This window comes from Sus scrofa, chromosome 4 (genome assembly GCF_054392235.1).
Source record: "Sus scrofa isolate SSC_HxYL_T2T_F1_AM1 chromosome 4, Sscrofa_HxYL_maternal_Yorkshire_Landrace_v2.0, whole genome shotgun sequence".
In the NCBI taxonomy this organism is placed as follows: domain Eukaryota; kingdom Metazoa; phylum Chordata; class Mammalia; order Artiodactyla; family Suidae; genus Sus; species Sus scrofa.
This window is the reverse complement of record NC_139386.1, coordinates 100,347,620-100,366,359: the sequence shown is the minus strand read 5'-3', so window position 1 is coordinate 100,366,359 and position 18,740 is coordinate 100,347,620. Positions and strand designations below refer to the sequence as shown.

The 18,740-nt window shown below is 58.6% G+C and overlaps 2 protein-coding genes and 1 long non-coding RNA gene across 20 annotated transcripts; 2 read left to right on the top strand and 1 right to left on the bottom strand.

Annotated features, from left to right (window-relative positions):
• Positions 1-1,075: 1,075 nt before the first annotated feature.
• LOC146404068 (uncharacterized) lies at positions 1,076-5,169 on the top strand. Its single transcript, XR_014844170.1, has 2 exons — positions 1,076-2,623; positions 2,756-5,169. It is a non-coding gene; the product is annotated as an uncharacterized LOC146404068 (long non-coding RNA).
• DENND4B (DENN domain containing 4B) lies at positions 3,369-18,532 on the bottom strand. 18 transcript variants are annotated; one of them, XM_021089799.2, is made up of 28 exons: positions 18,266-18,532; positions 15,568-15,907; positions 14,718-14,970; positions 14,395-14,464; positions 14,027-14,196; positions 13,710-13,954; positions 13,242-13,308; positions 13,087-13,145; positions 12,771-12,915; positions 12,327-12,502; positions 12,097-12,197; positions 11,452-11,667; positions 10,781-10,926; positions 10,329-10,468; positions 10,110-10,236; positions 9,487-9,693; positions 9,005-9,133; positions 8,025-8,214; positions 7,588-7,755; positions 6,941-7,329; positions 6,655-6,777; positions 6,293-6,462; positions 6,068-6,209; positions 5,628-5,864; positions 4,809-4,926; positions 4,552-4,717; positions 4,396-4,460; positions 3,369-4,295 (listed from the first exon to the last, which is right to left on the bottom strand). In XM_021089799.2, exons 2-28 carry the CDS (start codon positions 15,882-15,884, stop codon positions 4,150-4,152), a joined length of 4,482 nt encoding a protein of 1,493 aa, XP_020945458.1. In that variant the 5' UTR covers positions 15,885-15,907; positions 18,266-18,532; the 3' UTR covers positions 3,369-4,149. The 18 variants fall into 18 exon arrangements, with proteins under 18 accessions (XP_020945458.1, XP_013852537.1, XP_013852536.1 ...); XM_013997083.3 differs by having other exon boundaries at positions 6,938-7,329; positions 18,266-18,360; XM_013997082.3 differs by lacking the exon at positions 18,266-18,532 and adding an exon at positions 17,744-18,081 and having other exon boundaries at positions 6,938-7,329.
• On the top strand, positions 17,481-18,300 carry LOC146404067 (uncharacterized). The gene has a single exon (XM_085022914.1). The coding sequence runs from the start codon at positions 17,594-17,596 to the stop codon at positions 18,248-18,250; it is 657 nt and encodes a 218-aa protein (XP_084879040.1). The 5' UTR covers positions 17,481-17,593; the 3' UTR covers positions 18,251-18,300.
• Positions 18,533-18,740: the final 208 nt, after the last annotated feature.

Sequence of the window (18,740 nt, the reverse complement as noted above, 5' to 3'; positions counted from 1 at the left end):
GTTTAGGGCTGCACTGTGGCATATAGAAGTTCCCAGGCTAGGGGTCAAATCAGAGCTGCAGCTGCCAGCCTACACCACAGCTCATGGCAACACCAGATCCTTAACCCACTGAGCGAGGCCAGGGATCAAACCCTTGATGGATACTAGTCGGGTTCATTAACACTGAGTCACGATGGGAACTCCTAGTTTCTCCATCTTTAAAATGGGAAAGATTGATAAGGGTACCTAGTTCATAGGGTAATTGTAAGGATTATAAAATAGTACATTTTAAATGCTCAGAACAGTGCCAAGGGTGTAATAAGTACTCAATAAATAATATAGTAACTATTGAGTTTTCCTCAATTTTCCAACAATTTCACTCTTTTAGTTCAAAATTTAGCTTTGATTGGTATTCTACCTGTAGTACCTGTCTGGTACCACACTGAAAATTATTCCTCTACTCACCCTCATTTTAATGCTTTCATTAATTCAGTTATTTCACACACATGGTAGAGGACCTATTACGTGATCAGACACTTTTTTCTTTTTTTTTTTTTTAGGGCCACATCCATGGCATATGGAGGTTCCCAGGCTAAGGGTCAAATCAGAGATGTAGTCACCAACCTACGCCACAGCTCAGGGCAATGCCGGATCCTTAACCCACGGAGCGAGGCCAGGGATCAAAGCTGTGTCCTCATGGATGCTAGTCAGAGTCCACTGAGCCACAACGGGAACTCACAGACACTCTTCTATGTGCTGGGGACATAGCAGTAAATGCGACAAAGTCCCTGCTTCATGGAAGGTACAGCCCTCTTTGCCTAACCTACTGCGTTGCCCATTATCAGTCCAATGGCCCTTCTGAAGGGCCACTCTTCAAAGGCTGTAAGGGCACAGGAGAAACACAGTGGTGGAAAATACCAGCCTGAGGAAGATACCAGTGAGCCCTGAGAAAATGCCTTTCAATAAAATTAAAATCAGGCCATGGAAGGGGAACTTCCAACCTGGAGTGATCGAGCTCCAAGAAAGACAAGTGAGGCCACTGGCGTAGTGGACATGACCTTTGCCCTATGTTATGCTCTACCTGTTTGTTCATTTTCTTTTTTTTTTTTTTTTTTTTTTTTTTTTGTCTTTCTGCTATTTCTTGCGCCACTCCCGCGGCATATGGAGGTTCCCAGGCTAGGGGTCGAATCGGAGCTGTAGCCACCGGCCTACACCAGAGCCACAGCAATGCCAGATCCGAGCCGTGTCTGCAGCCTACATCCCAGCTCACGGCAACGCCGGATCGTTAACCCACTGAGCAAGCGCAGGGACCGAACCCGAAGCCTCATGGTTCCTAGTTGGATTCGTTAACCACTGCGCCACGACGGGAACTCCTGTTTGTTCATTTTCTTTTTGGAGCTAACATTCATTGAGTGTGCTTATTAGCACTTTATATGGATTATATATATTTTTTTTCTTTTTCAGCCACACCCACGGCATATGGAAGTTCCCAGGCCAGGGATCGAATCTGAGCCACAACTGCAACCTATATCACGGCTGTGGCAACACCAGATCCTTAACCCACTGTGGCACAGCAGGAAGTCCCCAGATTATATAATCTTTAAACAATCTCCCTAATTTACAAATGAGGAAAAACCAAGGCCTGGCAGTTAAGTAACTTGTCTGATGTAATAAAATTAGTAAGTACCAGAAACGGGATTTAACTAAAATTTGTCATACTCTGTTCTATACATTCCAAAGTCAGGGAAAAGAAATTAGGCCAGGTAATTTGGTTATATACAGCTCCCTAGGCCACGGGATAGAGATAGCAGATGCTATAGTGAGTATTTTGCCATTAGAATTCCCAGGTACTCTTGTGGTTAAAGAATTCTGCAGTTCCACCTATCTCACTACAGGCCTCCTGAGGAAGCCCCAAAATGAGAAGCATAAGCTGAGGAGCAGGGTCATCTTTTTTTGGGGGGCCACACCCATGGCATATGGAGGTTTCCAGACTAGGGGTCAAATTGGAGCTGTAACTGCCAGCCTACACCACAGCCACAGCAACGCCAGATCTGAGCTGTACCTGTGACCTACACCACAGCTCACAGCAACTCCAGATCTTTAACCCACTGAGCGAGGCCAGGGATCGAACCTGCGTCCTCACGGATACTAGTCAGATTCGTTTTTCCACTGAGCCACGACGGCAACACCAGGGTCATTGTTACTGTGTACCAAGGGACACTCTAAATGTGTAAGAGTGTTTGCTCTATTAAGGTAGAGACTGAGGCCTAAAATTCTCTCTATAGTTTCAGATGATTCCGTGCATGGCTGGGCACACTGGACTCAACAGAAACTTAGGATTTCAGGAAAGCAGTTGCCACCTTGCAGAAGGGCACTGGGGGTGATACAGGGAAGTTTGATTTTATGGAAGTGAGGTCTGATCAGAACCTGGGGTGACCTGGGGGTTCACCCTCTGAAGAAGGCATCCCCTAGTCCCTGGCAAAAACAGATGGAATTTCCTAAGCTCCTCCTTCCCTCCTTTAGGACACTGCTCAAGATAGGAATGCCAAAGCATCCTCTGGCTCGAAGGTCCCAGAATTCACAAGTACTACTGCCTTCTTCATCCACTGATACCCACCCCCAGGAATTTTCACTCGAGGCTCATGTAAGTTATTTCCACCATTGACACTCTTGCCCTCCTTCCCCAAGGCATTTCTGTTTTGTTGGCTAATTCCCTTTGGTAATTGGTTTTGCAACTCTGTTAGGAGTTGTTTCCTGTCTTTATTTCATTATACAGGAAAGAGAGGGAGAACTCTCGAGTGGGCCAAAAGGATTAGAAAAATGATGCCTGGCTGCCTGATGCCCACATGCAGTGAACCCCTTAATCCTCGCCCCTGTCTTCCTGGTGCTGTCCCCAGGCTAAGACCCTGGCTGGAAGAGTACTGCCTGCAGCTAGAGCAACTAAGGAGGCCTAGGATGACTGCCAGCGCTCCCAGGATGTGTGAGGGCTGCCAATACCAACGACCGGGGAGAGGGTTGTCATCCCTGTGGAGGTACTGGAGAAGCTGGGAGGGGGGAGCTGGGAAAGAGGAAAGGAGGCAGAGATGAGCTCAGGGCCCCCAGAGAATGGAGCCTTTGTATGGGGTACAGATGAGGGACAAGGGGGTGATTGTGTGGGAGGGCCGGAAGTGCCACACAGACTGGCACCACCATAGCCAGCACCGGATTCACCCCTCTCCTGCTCTGAGAACTCCCTGTGCCCCGAGGGACCAGTATCAGACCTGGCCGGGGAAAGCAGTGTGTGCCTGAAGGCAGCAAGGGATGGGAAGGCGGAAAGAAGGATGAGCAGCAGGAGGAAAGGAGAGGTATCCCCCACAGCTACCTCAGACCCAGGGAACAGGAGGCAGAAGAAAAAAAGACAGAAGCAGCTTTTACTATATTTACATCCAACAAAATTTCGCAAGGAACAATCCTTATTGCACAGTCAGGGCCCTGGGTGGGTGAGGCATGCCCCAAGGTGGAGTGGACAAGACGGCTCGGGACTGGAGAGGGACACCAGTTTTTCCTAAGGGGAGCTCGGGACTCCCCTTGCTCCCACCTCCTGACTTTCAAGGACCGTGGGGCCCCCTTTCCCTTGTCTTTCTCACTGTCCATAAGAACCTCATAAGCAAAGGGGGCTGTGGCTCCAGAATAAATAACTTAAAATAAAATACAAACACTAAGGTAGAAAAGCATTGAGAGCCTTGGGCTCCTTCAGCAATTCCAGGGAAGAGGGACCATCACTGGTGGAGAGTGACACCCCTCCCTCCCACTCAGGGCAAAGGCTCAGTAGCTCTGTGTCTTTCCAGTTGTTTTTTAAAACAAAAACTTATAAAATGACCAGGGCAGTGCAGATCAGTGGGTACCCTGGAGGGGAGTTCCTGGTATAGGACAGGGAGGAACAGAGATGTGCCAGCTCCCCGCAGGCCTCCTCCAACATCGGCATGAGCATATAGGGCAGGCTGGAATTTGGGGGATTGTGACTTTTGGTAACAGGGTCCCTCTTCCAGCTGCCCCCTCTCAGAGCCTACAGCTGGGCATGCTTCCCAGCCTATTCCCAACTCTATGAAAGGAACAGGGAAGCAGGTTATCGCTAGAATCCTTTCTCCCTCACCTCCTCACCCCAGGCTGGAGAAGGAAGCTTAAAGGTCCCTAGCATTCCAAAGGTGCTCCAAAACACTTTCGGCAGTCAATGGCCTTCGGGGTGGGCATTTGTGCCCGCCGCTGCCTCAGCTCCTCCTTGCTCATGCTGCTGGCCAGCTTGTTGAAGGCGGACTTGTACTTCTTGTCAAAGGCCACTAGGGAAAAGGGCAGAGGTAGGTCAGTGTATTAGGATTCCGACCCCCCACACCTGGCTCCAGGTCCCCAAATTCCTCAGCACCATGCCTGCTCCCTCACCTATGTCCACGTGGTCCTTGCCCAGAGCAGCCATTGTCAGGAATAAGATCTCACGGTAGATGCCCCTGGAGTGGAGGCCAAAGGCTATTATAAGTGAAAGAAAGGGGGTACAGAGCCCGGGACAGACTAGGGACCCCTCAGATGGAAGAGCCGTACCTCTGTAGGTGCAGGCCAGTGGGAGGCGGTCCTAGAGTTTCCAGCAGGAGCCCTATAGCCTTGTGCACTTCGTTGAGACCGACGTGGCGCAGCACCGACTCCAGCAACGCCAGGCTAAGGGATGCGGGTACCGGGCCTGGCCATACCACCCGCTGGGGGATCTGGCCTAGGTGAAAAAAAAGAAGGTAGCCGGGATTATTGAGCCCTCTAAACATGGGACCAACCCCTTCCCACCCTGGACCAAATACCGGACTCACTGTGGACCCTCCAGAGCACATAGAGAGGTGGGCAGCTATTGGGGTCAGGGGTCAGAACATCCCACAGCAGCCGCACCTGCACAGATGCTGGATCAGGCATTATCCAAGGAGATGGGGCCTGCAGGGAGCCAGGATAAAAGAGTGGGAGACAGGCGACAGGAAACGGATAGGTGCTGTTCCAAGAGACAGGGACATTACAGGACATAGCCAAAAAGAAGAGGGAAAGAGAACTCTCATTCCCCATGGGAACACAAACCCCTTAAGAGCAAGGCCTTTGTTTTGTAATCCACTACATCCCTAGTGCCTGAGGCCCTGTCTGGAACCTAAAAGGTGCTCAATAAATACTGGTGCAATAAATAGACCAGTAGCGAATCATCGTCTGGGTACCAGGCACTACACTAGGTGCCTAACAACAGCCCAGCGAGGGGGGTGCTTATGTCATTTTACAAATGGGAAAATTGTGGGAGTTCCCACTGTGGCGCAACGGGATAAGAGGCATCGTGGGAGTGCTGGGTTTGACCCCTAGCCTGGCACAGTGGGTTAAGGATCCAGCATTGCTGCACCTGCAGCATGGGCTGAAACTATGGCTTAGATCTGGTCCCTAGAACAGGAACTCCATATGCGGGGCAGCCGAAAAAGGCAAAAAAAAAAAAAAAAAAAGGAAAGAAAATTATAGCTTGGCGTAGTGAAGTGAAAGGGCCAGGAGTCAAACCAGTGCAATTGACTCCAAAGCCTGGGCTCTCTCTATAGCACCAAGGACACAAAGGACTGAGACAGAGCTGGGAGATGGGGAACCTGGGACCACCTCAGGGCACTGACCTGGGGGTGTGGGGGGCCATCACAGGAGGCCAGCACCAGGCATGGCAGAATACTGGGCAGGCGCAGCCGCTGGAAATACCACAGAAGGTTCCAGAAGATGATGGGGTGCGCAGCAGGCAGCTCAGGCAATGCCAGCACCTCACTGCCCTCGTTCTCCACCAGCGACTCCAGCTCCTTACGCAGCACCAGGGGGCTCAGATATGCCCATGCCCCACCCTCGACACGCCGGGAGGTACCCTGTCAGGAATAAGGGGGTAGGGGGCAGTGGAGGGCATGTACCACAGCCCCATCCTCAGAGCCATGCTTCCCACTGAGGCGCATGTCCACCAGCTCCTGGGATCCTCCTTGCCCTCAATAGCCATCTCTCCCCAGCACCCCTGGGGCCACCCACAGAGCAGCACATACACACATGGCTCCTGCCCCTTTGGCCCAGCCCTTACCCCCATGTGCCCATTGCAGAGCTGGGGCTCATCCAGGGCAAGGCAGAGCCTGCGGTCACTGAGCACAGGGCCTGGGCCCCCAGGGACAGGAGCATCTTTGCTGCCACTGGCACCAGCGGGGGTAGGCTTGGGGCTGGGGGCACTGCAGGGAGAGAGCAGGAGTGCGTCAGCCCTCGGACCTCCACCTCCCGGTCCCACCCCCAGCACCTGCCCTGCTTGGGGCACCTGGGTCGGGAATCAAGCGTCTGGACACTGAGCAGGGGCACGAAGGCGCAGGCGCAGAAGGGGCAGGTTGTGTTGAGGTTGGAGTCATCAGGTGCCCAGCCAGCCATGATCTCCTCATCATACACCAGGGAGTCACAGGTGCGGCACAAGGAGCAGCTGGACAGCAGGATCTGCAGGCGAGAGGACCTTAGCGAGCAGCCCCTTTGGCCTCCAGGCTCAGGAGCCCATGCTCCTTCCCCAGCCCTTTCACCTTCTCACCCAGCCCAGCCTCCACGGCCTCCCCAGCCCCTGCCTTTGACAGAGAGAACGGGTGTGTGTGGGGGGGTGTTCAAGCACATCTGTGTGGGAGGGGTTATCCTCACTTCCAGGGAAGGTGGCTGGAAGGATCCAGGGGTGTCACTGAGGCGCTCTGAAGAACGACGAAGGCTCACGCTGCTGAGAGAAGATTCTGAGAGGTCCCACTCACTGCCCAGAGAGGCTGAGCTCTGCCATTACATGAGAAAGCATGATTAGCCAACCCCATGCCTCTCATCCCCCAGGATGCTGGCTTCAGCCACCCCTCAGGGCCCTCTCAGGGCAGCCCTGGTTAGCAGCCCCTCCCCAGGCCTCCTGATGCTCAGGTGTTCAGCCCCTCCCCTCACTGGCTACCTCAGACGCAGTGGATCCAGGGCGCTCCCGGGGGTGCAGAAGGCTGTCCATGGGGCTGCGGCGGGCTGGGGGAGGCAGGTCCGGGGGCAGCTCAGGCGGGGGGACACGAGAGGCAGGGGAGCGGCGGGAAGGAGTGAGCAGCTGTTGGAGGCGGGCACCCAGCCCTCGTCGGGGGGTGCTGGCCTCATCCTGACGCCCACCAGCCTTGGGCACCTGCCCACTTGACCCTTCCAAGGTTTCAGTGGACTGGGTACTCAGGGCTGAGCCCGAGTCCCCTGGGCTGCCTCCAGGTGCTGGCTCCTCCCCAGTCAGGCTCAGGTCTGAGAGACTTCCATCGTGCCAGGGCGCAGGTGATGCCCGGGGCTCCAGTACCCCCAAGGCCCCTATCACTGCAGGACAGAAAAGAACCAGAGAGATGGAGTCCAGCCCCTCTTCCAGGAGCTAAGTAAACACAATTCCTGGCTGCACCAACTCTGGCACTACAACCCCGCTCATAATGCCATTCCAGGCCAGATTCCCTCAGACTCTACAGCACCTGCCGCAAGGCAGCACCTCTCCATCCGGCTCCAGGCTTCCCCTCTCTCACTGGCAAGTGATTAAGGAAGCTGACAAGGCTAAGGGCTGGGGTGTGGGACAGGGGCACTCACTGTGGGCCACGCCAGCCTCCACAGTGGGCTGTGCCCCTCGGGCACTACCCAGGCTACCACTCTTCACCAGACGCCCCTTAGGCGAGGCAGGGTCCCGCAGGCTTCTCCCAGCCCAGGTAGTCTGGCGCTGAAGGGGGCGGGTAGGGGAGGGGCGCTCCAGATCGGGCTCTGTAAAAGACAGGCATGGCGGGGTGGGGGTGTTGGAAGGCAGCCAGCTGGAGACCCAGCCCCAAGCCCAAAACAGACTCCCTCACGGGCCTGGGTTGGCAGGGCTCCTCCCATGCAGGACTTCATCTTTTTTGTTACCAGCCAAGTGTCGTCGATCCGTTCTCAGAACACTCAATGCCAACCCCTAAGCCAGCCCCAGCTCTCCACACCTGTCCTTGCCAGAGCCTTGCTGGTCCAGCCCGGAACCCATGTCATGAGTCCCTACCCACCTGTCTGGCAGCTGCCTGCCTCTTGTGCTGCTGTGTCCACCTCCTCCTGCTGCTTCTGCTGCCGCCGCCGCTGCCACCGTTCTCTCAAGGGCTGGCGGAACTGAGCAGCCCCCAGGACAACGTTCCGGAGCTTGGCCCAGCGCAGGCGCCCACCGGGTGTACCCGACGGCCACTTGCTTTCCAGCACAGCCTGCCAAGCACAGTGCCATCGAGATGGCCTTCCACACGCTGGGCCCCAGCCTGCTGCCCACCGCCTGACCCGGAGCCCCATGACCACCTTCCCCTCCAGACATCCTGCCTAGGACTGTCCTGCCAATGGCTCAGCCAGAAACAAGAGCCCAGAAGAGACAGCTGGCAGCAGCCACCCTGGTGGGTTCTAGAGGAAGCCGGAAGCAGTGGAGACAATCCAGATTCTGCTGTGTATAAACTACAAGCTTTGAAGAAATCAACTCTTTTCCTCATCACTTTCCTCATCTAAGAAGCGGGAAATAGTTTAGCATCATGGTCAAGGGCCTGACTTCAGGAAACATCGATATGCCTGTGTGCATACCTTCAACTCCCTAACTTACTCACTCTGGGACCTCAGACAAGCTACCGACCCTCTGCAACCTCACTGCCTCATCTGTAAGACAGGGATACTGATCATTCCACTTCACGGGGCTGTGGTGAAGAGAAAATGATTTTGTATGAACAACGTGTTTGGAACAGTGCCTGGCACGTTGGCTCACACTATTACCGGGAGGTAGCAGCACTCACCCAACCTCCTTGTCAGGGCTGTTGTGGGTAAGAATCAAAGCAGCCAAGTATGAGAAAACCCTCTGTAGGGCCTAAGGCACTAGAGGAGCACAATGCGTGTCAATGGTCACAGGACCTAGTTGGATTGTCTGGGCCCAATCACCAAGGAGAGGGGAGAGCAGCAGGCCTCCTCCCTGCACTCACACCCATGGCCACAGACCCACCACGCACCCCAGGTTAGGTACCTTGTTATAGTAGCCGTAGGTGATGGTGTTGGGCACGATGCCTGCCCGCCGCATGTCCAGCATGACCCGCACGGACAGCACGGGCTGCCCATAGTGCGAGCAGAGCTGCATCAGCACCCGGTAACACACCTGGGCCAGGAGACGCGCGGATGAGAGCAGACCCACTCCCAACCCCAGCCCTCAAGTCTCAGCAAGCACCCTCCTCCAGCCTCCTCCACTTCTCAGACTTCATTGGTCCCCCGGTGGCTCCTGGGGCCGCCTCAGAGCCACCCACCCTTCCTGCCGACCCTGCCACCCTGCAGTCTCCACAGCTACACCCTCAACGTGCTCATTAAGTCGGTGAATGTGACGGAGCACCCGCCCAGCTCCCGGGCTTGTGCGCAGGCTCCCCATCTGCCTTCCCTTGATGACAGGGTCACCAAGTTTCCCCTCACAGCCCCCATGGCTGCACAAGCCCCCCCGGGGCCAGGCAAGGCACCCACCTCGTCGGGCAGCACCACCTTGCGGCTCTCCATCTGGCGCAGCACCTGGTAGGCCGTGTGCAGGGCCCTCACCCGGGAGGGCGCCGACCGCACGTAGGCAGGTAGACACAGGAACCACAGCCCATAGCAGTGGCCCAGCAGGCACCGGGCCCACAGCTCAGGCACAGCCGCTGACTTCTGCGCCATCCGCTGTGCGACCTTCATCTCCTAGGTAGGGCGGGGGGCACATCTGGGTGAGAACGACGCCAGGGAAGGGCAGGTCTTAAAATAGTGTGGGAGAAGCAGCACCCTCCCGGAGCAAGGGTCTGTGTGCTGAGACGGGAGGAAGGCTGCACACACAGCCCTGGATCCCCAAGCAGAGGTGCCTAGCTTGAGCTTGGGCAGGTGGCCTGGAAGCGGCAGCAAGCCCCTGGATGCCCAGAGTTCTCAGAAAATGAAGACAAGGCTGATGGCAATGGTAACAACAGCTAGTGTTTCACGTGCCAGGCTTTTTATGGGCTGGCCATACTGAAACCTCCCAGCCACCTTATAAGTACTACTATACCCATTTTACAGGTGAAGAAACTAAAGCAGCAACCCTTGGCCTGAGCCATTTGCCTCTGTGAGGCCCACCTGCTGGTTACCTGTTTGGTACGGCGGGGGGCAGGACTGCTGGGGGCGCTTCGGGACGGCCCCGGCACGGGCAGCGCCCCGGGTTGCTCTCGAGGCGACTCAAACAGCTCAGCCCGAAGTTCAGGGAAGCCGTCATAGCTGGAGGGGCAGAGAGGGGCACCCCCAGGAGCAGTCAGCACTAAGTCAGCCTGTGGGGCCCGGGAACATGTGCGGGGACAAGGGGCTCTCACCAGTACTGCGGTGTAGATTCACTGCCCTCTGGCGCCGGGGGCTCCTCAGGAGGTGTGATGAAGACAGTGAGCTCACTTCCCGACAGCTCCTCCAGCTCCACCAAGGGGGTTGGCTCAGGCTTCTCCTGCTCTGGGTGGACCTGGAGCGGGACGATAAGAGAGTGAGCGTCAAGACAGTGGGCACAGAGCAGGGCCAGGGCTTGCAGGAGAGGGCATCTCCCAGGAAAGCACATCCACGGGGAAGGAGCTGTGGGCCCCAACTCCACCAAGGCCCCGGACATAGAGCCTGGGGACGGAGTGAGGAGTGCGAAGACAGTATGTCTGTGAGGCCAGGCACTGTGCAAACTTCAGGGGTGCCGTCAAGCTATAGAGCGGTTACCGCAGGGGTAACAGAGACAGCCAGGAGGAGAGCTGGGGCAAAGGGCACCAAGAGAAGAGACAGTGCCCGATACCTTGTCAACACAAGAGTCAAAGAATTCCAGGGCAGCATGCCGAGCAGAGCCGAAAGAGCATTCCTCGATGAACTGCGAGAACATCTGTGTGTGCAGCAGCTGGGAGTACAGCTTGTGGCTGGAGCGTTCTCGGGATTTGAGGAAGCCTGATGGATGAGAATGGGGCAGGGAGGCAGGTTACCGGGGTCCCTACCACAGCCACCCCCCCTTCGCAAGTCTGGTCGTGGCTGCCGGCCAAGTCGGCATCCAGGCCCACGGAGGCCATCCTCCCTTCGGCCCCGCTGGCACCACTGCACCAGGACGAGGCCCGACCAGCTCAGCTTCCCCAGCCCTGCGCTCCCGAGGAACCCCTCCATTTTGTCACTTGGCACCTACGGCCTCAGACCGGGGCTTCTCCCAGGGAAGAGCGTTTTGCCCATGGGGGCGGCTCAGCACAGGCATCAGTGTGTTCTCATCAGGCCCAGGGCGTCCCAGAGGGCAGGGCCACAGCCGGGCATCTTTGTACCCTTGTCCCCTCCAAGCCCAGAAGAGCACAGGGCTCAGGGCTGGTGCGCTGAGTGAAGGAACAAGAAACCGCATGGTTCCCCTTCCCTCCCGGCTTCCTCATGGAGCCCGGCCCCTGGCCAGGCCGCCCGCGACACCCTCCTCCAGCAAGGCCAGGCCCCCTTTACCCTGCAGGAAGAAGAGGTTGTCAACATCGCGAGCCCCCTCAGAGGGGGCCTGGGTGAGCGGGCGCAGGAAGTCCCGGTAGCCCTTGAGCAGGCAGGCCATGAAGCGGAGGAAGGCCCCCTGGACCTCGCGCTCCAGCCGGGCCCGGCGGCCGCACACCGCCTCGTAGTCTGTCAGCAGGAACTCCAGGGAGGCCTCCTCCTCGGGTCCAGTATACGCTGGGGAGGGACCAGGGCAGCCTGAGAGTCAGGGCCAGCATCCCGAGGGCTTGCCTCACCCCTGCTCTTCACACGGGAGGCATCGCTGCTGCCTCAGCACCGCCAGACTTGGTACCGATAGCGACGAAAACTCACCTTCAGGGAACAGTGTCAAGCCTCTCCCATGACAAGCTCGACCTCCCTGACATAATTCAGGGAATATTAATATGACGTGCCCCTCCCTCTTGCTCAAACTGGAATGTGAATTCCTCTCACTTCCACCACGTGAAATTCGAACCCCTCTAACCTCCTCAGGCAAGGTCCAGCCCCCCACAGGCCTACACACACACACACACACACACACACACACACACACACACACACACACACACGGGAGGCACAAGGCCAACGGCAGTTTCCAGCCTCCCACTCCCGACTCGGACTACTCACTCTGATCCAGCTGCTGGTACAGGTTTGTCAGTGTAGCCAGCAGAACCTTGTAGGGTCTGCGGGGCAGGGTCCGAGGGGAGAGGGGCTTCTTTTCCTCACTCCTGTGAGATAAGCAGGAGGAAAGGCTGACGGGGCACCTGGCCAGCCTCCTCCCCTTTTGGCCTGAGGCACCTGTTGAGCAGGTAGCGCCCTCTCCCACCAGCCCCCTGGATGAGAAACAGCTCTCTTACGGGAAGAGCGTGTTGGTATCCAGATCAACGCAGATGACATCAGCGGGCGGGTCATGCAGATCGAAATAACTGGAGTGGATACCCACAATGAAGGGCACGGGGGCACTCAGCACATCGGCCAGCACCAGCGGGCACAGCGGAATGTAGGGGCACTGCCAGTGCAGCGGGAAGATCATCTAAAGCATCGGGGAGTGAGGACCAGTGAGCAGGGCGTTGGGGCAGCGGGAGAGAGGGGACACTGGTGGTGGGGTGGCGCCCATGGAGAGAAGCCACGGGAGGTGGGCTCCACAGAGCTCCTGACGGAAGCTGTATGTCCCGTAGGCTGTGCCCAAGGATGAGGCTGAGGAACCCTCCCAAGGAAGGAAAAGTATGGAGAAACTAAGAAGGGATGGAGCACCAGAAAGAACATTCCGGGCAAGGCAAGATGGGCAGGGTGGCACTCACAGAGACCAGGGCTTCGCAGACGCTGGTGAGCAGGTCTGGCCGCAGCGAGTGGACTAGTAGTTTTTGCTCTGTGAGCACAGCCAGCAGCAGCACGATAGCCTGCTCAGGGTCCAGGCTTTGCAGCAGCTGCAGGAAGCTGGCACCACTGTGGGCAATGCCAAGGTTGGGAAAGAGTCAGCACGAGGCCTTTCCCTAGTCATTGGGCACAGACACCACCTGGCCCAGCCTGCACAGACCTCAATAGATGTGCCCACCTGCCTGGCACCTACCACGTCCTTGGTGATCAAAGACCCCCCCCCCCAATGTGAGCACATACCTGAGGGGCAGGGGTGAGGATACAGGCTGGCAGAGGAGCAGGTTGTCATAGGGAGACATCTGGGAGGCAGAAGAGCCACGGGTCAGGATGACGAGGGCTAGCCCCTGCCGACTCCCCTTCTCCCATCCAGCCCCAGCCCGGGCCTCAGCTCTCACCTGCACCAGGATACGGGGTCTCTGTGGGGAAGGGAAGGGGACATTGTGAATGAAGTGGGAGATGTGCCTGGGGAAGAGAGGGACACAGTCAGAGGCAGCCTCCCAGTCTCCTTCACGGCCACATTGGCTCTCCTCCTTCACCGGTCCGCAAGGACCCTGTTCCTCCCTAAACTCCACCTCGAGACCAGGATCAGCCATCAGAGCCCGCGTTACATACAGCACTTGTGAGACTCAGAAAAGGTTTCCTCTGCGTGCAGGGGGCGCGGCCAGGACTTGGCTAGCAAGTGCAGACTGGATTTGAGGCCCCACTCACCCCCTGGGCCAGGGGCACGTTTGCAATGGCCCAACTGTCTCTGCCGCACACTGCAGCCCCATCCCCCACTCCTCTGCGCCGCCCCCCCCAGCCTAATCTCTTCCGCCTCGAGCTCCCCTCATGACCCTTCCCCGCGTCAGGGAAGCCATGCTCACGCTTCCAGGGGCAGGCGGTGGGGGCCTGAGACAGAGTAGCGGTAGAGGAAGGTGAGGAAGGCTCGGAAGGCAGGGAAGGCAGGCCAGCGGGACAGCACGGCGATGGCGCGGCGGCTGCGCACAGCTCGGCCCCCCAGCGCCCGGCCGCGCTCCACAGCGCTCAGCAGGCCCAGGGCCCGCGCCTGCCGCTCCGACAGCCTGGCCCTCGGGAACGCCTCGTAGAACTGCAGGGCGGCGCCGTACACCTGGCGGGGGCAGAGGGGCAGTCAGGCGGGCCCCGCGGGCCCCGGCCACCTTACCACATGCTGCACACCCACCTTATCGCCAGCTGCACCCGTGAGCACGAAGGTGGAGAAGACGGGCACGGGGTACTTGGTCTGGGCCGGCCAGCACTCGATGGTGGCCCCCATGGGCAGGCAGAAGACAGGCACTGACTCGGGCAGCGGGAACGCCTCATTGTCCTCCTCTGGGTAGCGGCCCAGCAACTCTGCACCCCCGGCAGAGTGGGGGGCACCCAAAAGGAGTAGGGTTCATCAGACTCCAGGCGAAGGAACCAGGGGATCCCAGAGAAGGGCCGAGTGGCAAAGGGGAAGTGAGTTCTGGGGACACTGAAGGTGCCAGCCAAGAGGCACCAGGGTAGAGGGACCCGGAAGGTCAAGGGGTTGGAGAGACAGGGGTTACTCACCTGCCTCATACACCAGCGTGTTGGCCTTGGCCAAGCCCACCTTGTAGCACAGGTACACTGCGGGGCCCCACTGCCCCAGAAACGGCAAGAGACAAGCAGACACACGGCTGACAAAGGTTTCTGGGGTCCATTTTCTCCACCACCCCTAAGCGGTCTTTGTCTTTAGAACTCCCCCTAGTCCGGTTCCCCAAGACCAGAGTCGCGCCTCTGGGCCCACCCCTGCCGTTAGAGGCCTTGGTCCTAGGATGCCCTTTGTGCCCAGGGTCCACACCCTCGCCCGGAGGTGGGGCAGGTCTCAGCTCCTGGCCCAGGGCCCCACTCACCATGCCAAGGTTGAGGTTGCGGGGCAATCGGTAGTAAGTATGAGGAGTGCCCTCACCCTTGCTGGGCAGTATCAGGCAGAGGTCAGTGATGCCCAGGGCATGCAGCCCTGCCCCCTCCGCTGCCCGCCGGTAAGTGAGGTAGGTGCGGGGGTGTCCAGGGCCTGGAGGGGCCAGGTTGGCTGAGTGGCTGTAGGGAGTCGTATCTAGCACTTGGAAGCCAGGCTTGGGACGTTCCTTCCCCTCGGACAACACCCTTGGCACAGAGAACAGGGAGCGATGTCAAAAGCTCATGACAGAGGAAAAAGACCCCGGTCCTGCTAGATCTGCCTGCCTAGTCCTGCCCACTCAGCCTCATCAACCCTCGACACTGGGGCCCTGGAGTTCTTGTTGAACTCTGCCCCCCCAGAAACCTGTGGCCCTCCTCTGCCCTTGGCTCTTCGTGGTCAGTAACAGCCCCTCCAGCCTTCCATGGGTCTCCAGCTCATGAGTAAATGCTAAGCAAGAATAAAAGCTACCATTTATTGACTCTGCTGAGTCCCTTATGTGGGTGATCTTGTTTCATCTTCTCAACCACCCTGTGAGGAGGTATTATTTTCCCCAACTTACAAGTGAGGAAACAGGCCCAGAGGGGCTCGTGACCTGCCTAATGTCACACGGCTAGCCAGCAGCAGCACTGGTACACAAACCCAAATCTGTGTGAGGATTAAGTACACACAACTTCAGGCCCTTCTCCCTGGCCTCTAGCCCACTCTCTTCAGACTCCCATTGCACCTCCCTCATCCCATGCCCCTGCTTCTCCCCAGATCTCCTCCCAGCCTCCCCTGGTGCCAGCATGGGGAGATGCACACACCCCAGTTCAACGAGGGGGGGCTTGTCACGGCCCCTGCGGTAGCAGATGACGGGCTGAGTTCCACCCAGGAGGCCAGCACTGAGTTCCAAGGGGTGGCCCCCAGTGGAAGCCTGGATGCAAGTGTAGCCCTGGGGCACCTCCTCGCCCAGGGCCCTGGCGATGACTGCCACATCTGTGATGGGCTCAGCTGGCCGGGGAGGGCGCAGGGGCCCACTGGGTTCAGGCACCCATGTTTCCTCGGGGATGGGTGCTCCATCCCCTGCAAGCCCAGCTATCACGAAGTAATCCACCAGCCGGGGGGGCCGCTCCTCCGCCATGGCCCCCCCCTCGCTCACTGCATCTGGAATGGTCAAGTGGGGGAGAGACGAAGTGAGGAAGGCTGGTGTTGCCATGGCAATCAGGGTTCCCACCCCCCCTTCCTAGTCCTTTCAAGGAAAAGCAGGACCAGTAGCCAACCAATCCTGAACGCTCCCGCCTGTGACATCACCGAGCCCTCGAAGCCCACCACAGCTCCTTAAAGAGACCAAGACCCTCTCTCTCAGTGGTACCAGCCCTCTTCCCAGAGAACCCAACCTCCACTATGCTGCACAGAGCCATCCTGGGCTCTGACATCATATACTTTCTGTATCCCTTTTAAAGGCCCCACCCCTCTCCACTCCCTAACATAACAAAGATCACAGTCTTTTCAGTAACAGCCTGCAATGACATCATTCATTCTGGCCGTGACATCATGCCAACTTTACAGTCTTTATAAGGTTTTCCGCCCTTAGCACTAGTCGACATTCTAAGAACCTCATGAAAGAGGCCACCTCTAGGTTTTTGTGAAGACCCCCACAAGACCCAAGCTTTAAGTGTCTTTTCACCAGACTCAAAAGCATCCTTTTTCCTAACCTAACTCCACCAACCTGACCAAAAAACCAGTGCCCTCCCACTCCCAGGAGCCTCAGGTGTCCCCAGTTAGTCCAAAGCATCTGTGGCAGACAGTCCCAGCCAGCCCCAAGCCCTCCTCCATGGAGCCCAGAGATGGAAACAGGCCCACCAACAGGCCTTCAGTATCTCTTCTCACCTGCCTCCATGGCCCAACCCCAGGGAGTAGGAGCCCCAAGGGTCCCGGGGTGCCCCAAGAAGTTGGAAAAGAGCTTGGTGGGTGGCTTGCAGCAGAGGATCAGAGGCGTGGGGGCTGCTTCAGAGGGGAAGGGAGGTGACTTCCTGAAACAGTGGAGGGGAAGCTGCAGCTCAGCGGAAGTTAGCCTATGGGTGTGTGTGTGTGGTGGGGGGGGGGGGTACTGTGGAAGGTGCCAGCACAGCATCCAGCCAAGTTGGAGTCTGAGACTAAAGGACCGGGAGCACGGCAGGAGGCTCAGACTGGATCCAGGATGTACAGTCCTACTTAACCTCCCACCTTTTCCCACAGAAGAGGGATGCAAGGGAATCTCACGGAGCCAGGCTGGCTCTCCTTAACCTGGCCTCTGGCCACACACACGCACATCAACCCCAGCTAAATTTAGTCTCCACATCTGCGAGGTGAAGCCAGGAGTCAGCGTCAGACTCCTGATTTAGCTCTGGGGCACAGCCCCGTGCCTCGTCCACCGCAGGCAAATGGGAGCCCTATGCCCTGTGCCCGGGTAGCAGGCGGGAACCATGAGGTGGGACCAGCAGAGGGGCGACAGGCCCCCATGGGCAGGATCTGCGCACCCGGGCCTCCCCTCACCGAGCCAGGAAAGAGTCCTGCAGAAGGCACCCTTTCTCCCTGCGGAAGGCAAGGGGCAGGGAGCGCTGCTCCGGGTCCCAAGGCCCACAAGCCGGGCGACGGGAAGTTTGGGTTGGGGCAAAGGGCGCGCTGAGCGGGAGGAAGCTGAGGAGGGAGCGGGAGGGTTGAGAGGAGCGGGCGCGCCGGCGGCCGGGGATGTGACGGCAGCAGCGCCGGCCGCCGCGTGACCCGAGCCGAAGGGAGGGGTGTTCGGGCTCCGGACCCGCGGGAGCAGGAGGGGTGCAGGGCGCCTGGGCACAGCTAGCTAACTCCGGGATGCGCCCTCCCCTCCACTTTCACTTCCCCAGGAGAGAGGAACCGGAACCAGATGTGCAGCGCCGAAGAACAGCTGGGGGAGAGCCCCCGCCCGGCCGGCGCTCCCTCCCTTCCTTCCCCGCCCGCTGCCCCGCCCGGCCAAGCCCCTACCTGCCTGCCCCGCGACTCCCCGGCCGGCCGGCCCGCAGGCGGGTGGCTCGGAGGGCGGGCTGGCGGGCCGGCGGGCGGCGGGGCTACCCGGCCCCGGACATGGCGCACCCGACTCGGGCGCCGCTCCCGCTGGAGCGGCGAGTGAAGGAAGAAGAGGCGGCTGAGGGCGGCGGGGCGCGGGGCGCTGTGGAGGGAGATCCGGGCGCTCCCAGCGTCCCCGCCGAGCTGCGCCACGCGGGGACTGTGCTGCCGCGCCGCTCGCTCGCGCTGCCCGGTCCTCCCGGCTCCCGCTGCACTGGGGGCCGGGTGCTCCTCCGCGCGCCCCGCTTTCTCCGCTCCCCCCACCCCCCTCCCGGGCTGCGGGCGCTGCCGCTCCCCCCACCCCCCTCCCCGGTCGGCGGCCGTGACCCTGGCAGCGCCTGCCCAGCGCCCGGCCGCCTGCAGCGCGACCCCTGGCGGCTGGGAGGGCCCCTTGCACGCAGGCGACTTGCCACCAGCCAGCCGTAGCCGCAGGACACTGACCCCAGGCGGCCCTTGAAGTCCAGGGCGCGCTCCCGTCCCGCCCTTGGTCCTAGTCAGATGAGGTCTGCCTGCCTGGGTGAAGGCCCTGAAAGCCTGGTTTCTGGAGACCCAGGTGGCTCCCCCTACTTCCAGGTTCAGTCCCTCCTACATTCCCTTCCAGGCTAAGCCAGAATCTCTCAGTTCTCTTTTCTGAAAACGACAAGTTTTGGAAAGGGGAAGAGAAGAAGCCAGGGTGTGGAAAAGCAGCAGAGATGGGGCAACGAAGGAGGGGCCCTACTCTCCTGACTGCTGTGTGGGGAAGAGAGGAGAGCAGAAGCTCAGATGGGAAGGATTCCAAACCAAGCCAGAAAAAGGCAACGTCCTCAAAACAAAGTTGGCACACAAGCCTCAGCGAATGAATGAGAAGAGTGGAGAGCACGGAGTGAATTCGTGCCTAGTGAAGGGGCAGGAATGGGATTTATGGGCTTCCCTGAGA

Bases quoted from the DNA above. Each gene is read 5' to 3' on its own strand.
- DENND4B (XM_005663407.4), bottom strand. The intron at 14,197-14,394 runs GTGAGTAACCCC...CCGGGGGTGCAG, and splicing joins CACGCTGGTGTATGAGGCAG to AGTTGCTGGGCCGCTACCCA. The intron at 11,668-12,096 runs GTGAGTAGTCCG...GTCCCTCCCCAG, and splicing joins GTACCAGCAGCTGGATCAGA to CGTATACTGGACCCGAGGAG.
- LOC146404067 (XM_085022914.1), top strand. From the start codon at position 17,594: ATGCGCCCTCCCCTCCACTTTCACTTCCCCAGGAGAGAGGAACCGGAA.